The sequence below is a fragment of the Pseudorca crassidens genome, chromosome 19, assembly GCF_039906515.1.
Source record: "Pseudorca crassidens isolate mPseCra1 chromosome 19, mPseCra1.hap1, whole genome shotgun sequence".
Taxonomy (NCBI): domain Eukaryota; kingdom Metazoa; phylum Chordata; class Mammalia; order Artiodactyla; family Delphinidae; genus Pseudorca; species Pseudorca crassidens.
In genome coordinates, this window is record NC_090314.1 from 57,310,732 (window position 1) to 57,318,829 (window position 8,098).

Here is an 8,098-nt window from a genome sequence, read left to right on the forward strand (position 1 = left end):
AGACGTCAGTGACTTCCCAGAGAAAGGGTCGGGTCGCATTCCTGCCCTCCTGAGAGCTGCTCTTAACTCTAGCACCAGAGGACGAAGTACTCTCTGTGGGTGGATATAGCAGGGGTGAGTGCCTGGGGGCCAGTTCCACGGACAATGGGATGGTGGGTAGGGAGGACTCGTCCAGTATATCCAGCCACAGCATAAAAGGGATCTATTTTTTAATGGCTTTGGCTTTATCGCAAGAAGCAGGCACCCTCTCATTTAAAGGCACAGAGTCCTCTCTTCTGCCCCGCCTCGCTGGTCTCTGAAATCTAGTCCTGAGTTCCAAGGGGATTTACTGCAAGGCAGCAATCTCAGGCCTGGGGCATGGAAGTGCTGCAGCAGCCAGGTAGGGGGGGCAAAGCTCCCCTCTCCTGCAAGCATCAGACACCCAGGGCCAAGGCCCAGACTAGCCTCTGAAGCTACAGGTCAGAGTCTGGGTGTAGGAGGCAACTGAGATGGTCCCTGAGAGCAGACAGTCCAGGTCGCTCAGAGCAGACCCCTGGCCCGGCCAGAGCTGCGTGGTCAGTGCTCCAGATCCCTGGGTAGCGTGAAGTCCCTGAAGCTGTAGAAGGAGATGTCTCCGTGATCCACCAGGGCAAAGATCAGAGGAACATCCCCGCTCTGGTAGGACAACCGCTTGAGGGTGCAGAGGTCTGGGACTGGCTCATCAAATCTGCGAGAATCAAGGTTAGACTGAGACCTGAACACAGCCCACCCATAGGCTTTGAGAACCCAGCCCTCTGAGGCTCCCAGGGAAGGGTAATTGTAAGACAGGAGTTGGGGGTACAAGAAGTCTGGCCGCTGGGCTCTCCTGTCTGCAAACTGCACGGCTCTGATTAAGTTCTCCAAGTAACACCCAGAGCCCTGGTTGGGTAAGGGGACTAGGAAGAGTAAGGTTCTCGCCACTCTTGGCCTGGAAATCCCTCTGATTCACATCCCTTCTGCTGGGTGAGCCTGGGACTAACGTGGCACAGGAGAGAGACTACTTGAAAATGCCAGGAATGAGAGGTGAGGATTGGGAAGCCTGGGTTCCTGTAGCACTAACTGGCTATGGGGCCTCTCTCTGGACCGCTGGTTCTTTTCAGGGACTGACGAACTAGCCAGGGGCATGGAGAGGAGGTCCAGCTGGTTTACAAGAGAACTGGCAGCAGCCCGGGGGAAGTGCTCGCTGGTCCCGTACCCACTAATGCACATCCGGACATAGGGCTTGCCAGGGTTATTCTTTCGGAAGGTGGCCACAGCATCGGCCTGGTAAACATCAAAGCTGATCTCCAAGCCCCCAGACTTCTCCACCAGCCTGAGGACAGAGTGAGAAACCTTAGGAAACAGGGGCTCTCCTCCCCCATCTTTTCTTTCCACACCACCCTTTCGCTCCCCCAGTTCCTCCAGGGGGACTAAGGAGGGACGGCTACCTTATCTGAGAACCTGGGGAAAAATCTACTCTTGTCTCTCACTCCTCCCTCTCCCCTAGATATACATGAATATTAGCCAGGGTAGGGGTCTCTAGAATGATTCCCCCAGCTCATGCCCAACTTCAGGAGTAAAATCCCAGCTACCAACTCCTGCCGGCACCCAAAGTACTGGGGAGACAGGCACTACCTGGAAACTCGCCGCACGCCTCCATCAGCAAGGTGTGTCGTCTGCAGCACAGAGATATGCTGAAGGACTGTGGCTACAAGGATGGTGAAAATAAGGCGTTGGTGAGGGGAGTCAACCCTCCAGACTCCCCCTGACATTTCTGAATCTGCCATCTAGTTTAGGGTTGCCAGATTTAGCAGATTTCTTTTTTTTAGTATAGGTATGCCCCATGCAACTTTTGGAATATACATATACTAAAAAAATTAGTTGTTTATCTGAAATTCAAATTTAACTGCTCCGACAACACTACTGTAGTTACTTACAACTCACCATGTTCCCGTTAAGGACGGTAGTTCTGAATTCATTAACACAACTCTTGCCTATTAGTTCTCTATTCTTAACATGCAGGGCATACAAGAAGCTTTCTATTTATTTGACCAATATATCACCCCCTTGTTCTCCTCTGACAGAGCTGGGAGAACAGGGAACCACAGCCAGTTGGTGGCAGAGCCACTCCACATGCATCTCGTTTATGATTTTAAGGATGTGGTTGTAGTTTTCATTCCTCCTCGCCTCTCCTTGGGCACTGACTTGCCATTTCTAAACCTTCCCACCTGGGTCTCTTTGCTGCCTCCCAGAATGGACTATCCTTATGGGTTCCACTCCACTGACAGCTCTCTCCTCCCCCATCTTCCTTAAGCCTCCATCAGTTGTGGTCAATCCATGCCCCCTTCAAAGTCTTGTGGCCTATGGCAGGATGAGGGGGTACCTGGGGAGTCTGCCTGACCGGGACTCAGCAAGGGTGTGACAGGCTGGTCCCACAGGTGTGGGGGGTGGCTCTGGGTCTTCTGCAGGTGCCGCCTCTGCAGCAGCTGCTTGTACTCCTGCCAGCTGGAGCAGCGCTGCACCTCGGGATCCGAGTTTACATCCTCCCGGAAGTGCTGGGCCTCCTCTGCCTGTTGCTCCCGTTCCCGCCTGGAGAGCTTCTCCTTCCGCTGGTTTAGCTTCTGGCACCAGGACTCAGCGTCTGTCTCCCGCCCTGCCACGTTGGCCGGGAGCAGCTCTGGGGCGGGGGCAAGCAGGAGGGTATGGCGACTGTCTGAAGCCATGTTGGGGAAGGAGATCTGCTCAAAGTTCCAGCGTGGCTTGCAAGCCCCCTTGACCCCGTTCTCCATTTTGCCACTCTCCTGGCTGCACCGCACCCCCTCCCTGGCCAGCCCAGGGCAGGGCTCCAGGGACCCCAGAAGCTGAAAGGGGCCCATGGGGCCCTTTACGGGGCTTGACTCCTGGGATTTCTCCTCTGGGCATCGGCTGTTCTGGTTGCGGGGAGGTGGGCTGGGGGTCGCCAGGCTCTCGGGTGTCCCATCCACCCCCTGCAGGGGGTTCTCCAGGGCCTTGGGCTTCTTATTAATGGACCTGAGGGACGTGGGGAGGAAATGCAGCACATCTGCTCCTGACTGCTGAGGTGCACGCGACCCACACGTGCCCTACTGCCTCCCTGAGCCCCAGCCCAGCTCTTAAGCCCGAGCATTCTCCAAGGCCCAAACACCAGCACCCCCTCAAGGCTCTCCCTGGGGAGTGGCCATGTGGGGAGCATTACTGAGAGCTGGAGCTCCTCCTCTTCCTCTTGCCATTCCGATCCTCCAAGCGCTGGACACTGCCATCCAAGTTCAGCTGCCTCTCGTAAGGGGACAGGACAGAGCTGTGGGTGAGAATGGGGCAGGCAACAGAACCACCTCCTCAGTCTGGTGCTCCCCATGGAATGTGTGAGGGACTGACTCAGAGTAAGTCATGGGCCAGGGCTAGAGCCATAACCAGGGGCTAAGGCCCCAGGCAGACCTGCACACGGGGTACGTGGGGGCAGACACAGGGGCCTGTCCATGCAACTTTGTCCAGGCCTCTGGGTCTCACCAACGGCACCTTTGAACAGAGGTTCCCTGAAACCAGGGCTCCTGCAGAGCCAGCAATAAATAATTAATCCCTAGTGAGAAAAATCAGGGGGACGAGAAAACTTGGAAAATCAAGAAAAATGAAAATAAAACCCATAGATACTACTGTAACGTTGTTTCTTACAAACATGCATACTGTCTTTCTCCATGTTTCTCCCTCTCAAAAATGACATTGTACTAACATACTACTGTGTAGTCTTTTTTTACACTCAACAGTATGTTATGGACATTATTCATTCTTCCCTGCCATGATTTTTTTATGCCTGTGAGGCTGTACTGTCCAATATGGTAGCCCTAGACAAAAGGGACTATTTAAGTTAAATTTAAATCTATTAAAATTAAACAAAATTAAAAATTCAGTCCCATGGTTACACAAGCCACGTATACTGGATAACACAGACACAGACCATTTTTATCACTACAGAAAGTTCTATCAAATAGCGTTGCTCTAAGGGATAAACTTTAATCTGTATGACCATGCTTTCCCTGTTGGGCTTATAGTATGTTTCCAAAATCACTGATTTCGCAAAGTGATGGTGTTTCATGTAAGCTCCCCACTAAATACAAGTTCTGTGGGGGCAGTGATTTTGCTCTCTGCTATTCCTCAGCAACCAGCATAGGGCCTGGCACCCAGTAGGTAGTCAATAAATATTGCTGAACAAACGACTGAATGAATAAACACGTTTCACAGGTGAACTTACACACACGTCTGTGACTGTTTCCTTAAGATATGTTCCACTTTCAAGAATTAAAGGATGTGCTTGTTCTACAGCATGTGTGACATACTGTGAACCTGCAAAGGCTGTACCAGTTTCTCCTCCTGAGTCTGAAAGTCTCTGTGGCTCTTAGCTGTGCTGGATTACTAAGGTGCTGATGCTCAGAAGACCCAGAAGGAAAGAACATTTAACCTAGCAAAAGGAATGTGAAACCCTACTCAGCTGTTAATTCTTCACTTGGTCCTTCATTCATATTTTCACTTAACAAATCTGCTTGCACACCCACTAAGTGCCAGGCACTGTCCGGTACTGTATCTCCATTCTCACGCTGAGCTGTAGGTGCTCAGTTGTTATCTGTGGAGTGAACGGGATGAAGATGGGGCTCAATCTGATAGCCCAGGATAAGGTGAAATGACCCAGATTTGTCCCAACACGCTTCTCGATGGAGCACCTCCAGCCTGTTCAGAAAGCTGCAGTTCCCCAAGGATTCCAGGTAAGGAGAGGCCACTTTCTACTTTGGGGCCAGTCAGCCAGGTTCCAGGACTAGAATAAATTCGAGGGCAATAAGATAGGGATTTACCTTGCTTGGAATCGTCGAAGCACATAGCCCAGTCTCTTCAGGTGACTGAAGACCTCAAAAGATAAAAAAGTAGAGGTCAGACGTCCACTTTTAAAAACAAGTAGTTTCTCCACACAGAAGCCATTCACCACACCCCCAGATTCCAAACCCTGGGACTGGTAGGACCACACTCCATTATAAACGCTTTCCCCAAACTAAGGTCTCAAGTCTCTGAATTCCTGTCTCTCACTTACTGTGGGCACAAACGACATTTAGCGGTTTCTTAATTTAAACACAAATCCCAAAAAGCTGATAGCTGATGGACCAGGAAAAAAACTACACCCTAGAATATTCTGATACCAAAGCTGTCACCAGTGAAGCTCCTGACTACAATAAAGACGAGATAGCAGAAGGTGGTGAACACCTGGCCGCCCCGCAGCACCTCCATAGATGGGTGGGATGGGGGGAATAGTCTTTGGATGAACCACATGTTCAACCTTGTGTCCCTGTATCCACATCTGAGAGATGTAGGCAGGAATGCCCCCAGCTTGCTTGATCTCTCAAGCCTTCAACATAGCCAAGCACTTCTTCCTGGAAAGACCTTCTCTTGGAGTCTGTGATGCCACCTCTCCTGGTTTTTCTCCTGCATTGCCAGACCCTCTTCAGTTCCCTTATCTTCCCCCTGACCTCCTCAGGTTAGAGTGCCCCAGTTCTCAGACACAGCCCTCTACTCTGGCCACACCTAGGTACAGCCCAGTGGGGTTTGAAATACCATCCATGCCATCATGGTGTCCACATTTCTGTCTCTAGCCTGGTGCCCCTCCTACTCTTTGTCTTTTTCCTGGCACTCAGCTGTGAAGTCAACCATCCATTTGCCTGCTTACTTATATATTACCCAAGTGCCACCACTAGGATGTAAGCACCATGACAACAGAGCCCTTGCAGGTCTTGTAGCCTCAGCACATGGCTCTGTGCCTAGCACCTCGGAGGTACTTATAAATACTCATTAGTTCAGTGGATGGGTGGCTTCTGTCCCGCGAGAGGGTGGCAGATACCTGGTACTGCAGGAAAGTCACAGTGTCCTCAGTCAGCAGCAGCTGGTAGGCCTCTTGGATAGACAGTGGAAGGTCTTGGTGGAAGAGCTGGATAGAGCCCTGGAAGCGGGGCCAACAGCTCAGCTTGTGAACCGTCCCTGCAGTGGCACAGCCAATGAGGCAACTTCCCTGCTCCGATATCCGATATCCGCGTGCTACGCCCCCCTCATCACAGCAAGAATAGGGCCAACCAGGAAGGGGAGAGGGGAGAGGGAGGCAGCACCAATAACTTCGACTGGAATGCCTGCTCCCTGCGTGGTATTCTTGTCTCCTGCTCTAGAAATCAGGTTACAAGCTCCCTGAATACTCAGTTGTATATACTTTTTCTCCAATAAAAACGTCCTTCCGGTTCCTTGGTCCCAACCCCTTCTCCACTCTCCCAGGGCCCCACTCACACACTCCAGCAGATACAAGGCCTCTTCCGGGTGAAGCCGCTGCCGGCCCTGCTCTGAGAAGCCCATAGTCTGCCAGAATTTACCCTGCGTGGGATCCAGACCAAATGTCACAAAAGAGCCAGGAGGGCAGAGAAGGCGGGTTCCCTGTCTCTGAACCCCACCGCTCACCGCAGGAGACTTCAACTCCACGAAGCCTTCTTCCGGTCTCCACTCGGCGGCCACCAAACTGCCCCTGGCGAGGAGTAGGAAGGGGTCCGTCTCAGTCTACCGGATTAGTCTACCGGGTCCGTCCGCCCCGGCTTTGCCCCCGCCCCGGCCCGGCCCCCTCACAGACGCTCCACGCGCTCCTCCGCCAGCAGCTGCCAGAGCTCCTCGCGGCACACTCGCAGTCGCTCAGCCTGGGCCGCTGAGCCGTCGGGGAGGAAGTCCTTGGGGCCATGCGAGCGCTGGGGCAGCTTCTGGGACCTGGAACGGGCAGCGAAGAGCTCCGGGGCACTGGGGAAGGAAGGGACGCGGGGTTAGCGCCGCGCAGTCGGGGCCGCTCGGCCCAGGCCTGGATCCCCGTCCCGGGTGCCCGGGCCCTTCCCGGCGCCCACTCCGCTGTCCCGGCGCCTCCCCCGAGCCGGGCCGCGCCGCACCTGAGCACGCGCCCGGCAGGCACCTCCACCGAGGCTGACTCGGGTTCGGGCTCCATGGGGTTGCGGTCTGCCGCTGCGCGCGCGCGCGCGCCACGCCCACGCCCCGCCCACCGCCGGAACTCCGCGCGGCCCTAGCGCCCGCGGATCCTACCTCTGCTCCTCGGGTCTCCGGATCAACCCACCTGCTTTCCACCTTCCTGGGTGTCCTGGGTCCTAGAGGCTGCCCACAAACATGTGCCTCGATTCCGGGGGCGGAGAGCTTGCAGGTTTCTGGATTGGGAGGCGCTCCCCTCTCCTATCCCCAGCCCGCCTCTGGGCTTCTCTCTAGTAAAACTTGAGGAGCCCGGCGATAGAAAAGTGTAGTATGAAGAGTCAAATGCGTGACCCTCCCCTCCGCAGCCCTGGGCTGCTTAGTCCCCCCACCACCCAAGCTGGACAGGGAGGTTAGAAGAGGGGGTTTAGAGAAGGGAGAGCTTTGGGTTCCTGAATTCCACCTTCACAAACTGAAGGTCACCGAGGGCTGTCAGGTGCAGTCTAGGGAGGTTCGGAGTTCCTTCAGGGTCTTCCGTTAGGTCCCTTCCTAGGGGGTCCGAAGCCGGGTTTCCAGGGCCGGGGCGGGTTGGGGGGAGGCGCTGTCCGACCCACGATGGTGCTGAAGCGCCACCCCAGCCCGTCATTAGCACCTCCTCAAGGCTGGGGTCCCCGCCGCCGCCACCGTGGGTCGTTCCAACACAGTCCGCTAGGTGGCACCATTGCTCCGACCAGTGGCTGTCGGTCGGAGACTCTGGCCGCGGGCGGAGGTCGCCGCGGGAGTCCCGGGAAGGGCGAGGGTCAAAGAGGAAGGGGGTCTTCCCAAGTGGGATTCCTGGGTCTCGGTTCCCAGATCCCTTCACGTCACGTCTTCTGTCCCACCCAGTCACAAACAGGGTATCTCACCATTCGGTCTGAACTCTAGAGCCCCGGGTCGCCCGGGGCTCCACAGCCAGGAGGCAGCTGCGCGCACTCTCGGCCCCACCCACGCCGCTTCACCTGGGCGCATGCGCTGACCCGGCCAGCGTCCTCGGTCCGGACCAGAGAGAGGGGGCGGGGCCTGACGCGGATCGGGGCGGGGCCGTAGGCACTGACTGACAGTCCGA

The 8,098-nt window shown here is 55.1% G+C and overlaps 1 protein-coding gene across 5 annotated transcripts; it reads right to left on the bottom strand.

The window, feature by feature from the left end:
- Window positions 1-193: 193 nt before the first annotated feature.
- On the bottom strand, window positions 194-8,001 carry TSEN54 (tRNA splicing endonuclease subunit 54). 5 transcript variants are annotated; one of them, XM_067715124.1, is made up of 11 exons: window positions 7,145-8,001; window positions 6,655-6,819; window positions 6,493-6,556; window positions 6,325-6,408; window positions 5,891-5,989; window positions 4,857-4,909; window positions 3,212-3,313; window positions 2,381-3,027; window positions 1,633-1,705; window positions 1,214-1,330; window positions 194-706 (listed from the first exon to the last, which is right to left on the bottom strand). In XM_067715124.1, exons 4-11 carry the CDS (start codon window positions 6,388-6,390, stop codon window positions 556-558), a joined length of 1,308 nt encoding a protein of 435 aa, XP_067571225.1. In that variant the 5' UTR covers window positions 6,391-6,408; window positions 6,493-6,556; window positions 6,655-6,819; window positions 7,145-8,001; the 3' UTR covers window positions 194-555. The 5 variants fall into 5 exon arrangements, with proteins under 5 accessions (XP_067571225.1, XP_067571221.1, XP_067571222.1 ...); XM_067715120.1 differs by lacking the exon at window positions 7,145-8,001 and adding an exon at window positions 6,963-7,056; XM_067715121.1 differs by lacking the exon at window positions 7,145-8,001 and adding an exon at window positions 6,963-7,056 and having other exon boundaries at window positions 1,214-1,350.
- Window positions 8,002-8,098: the final 97 nt, after the last annotated feature.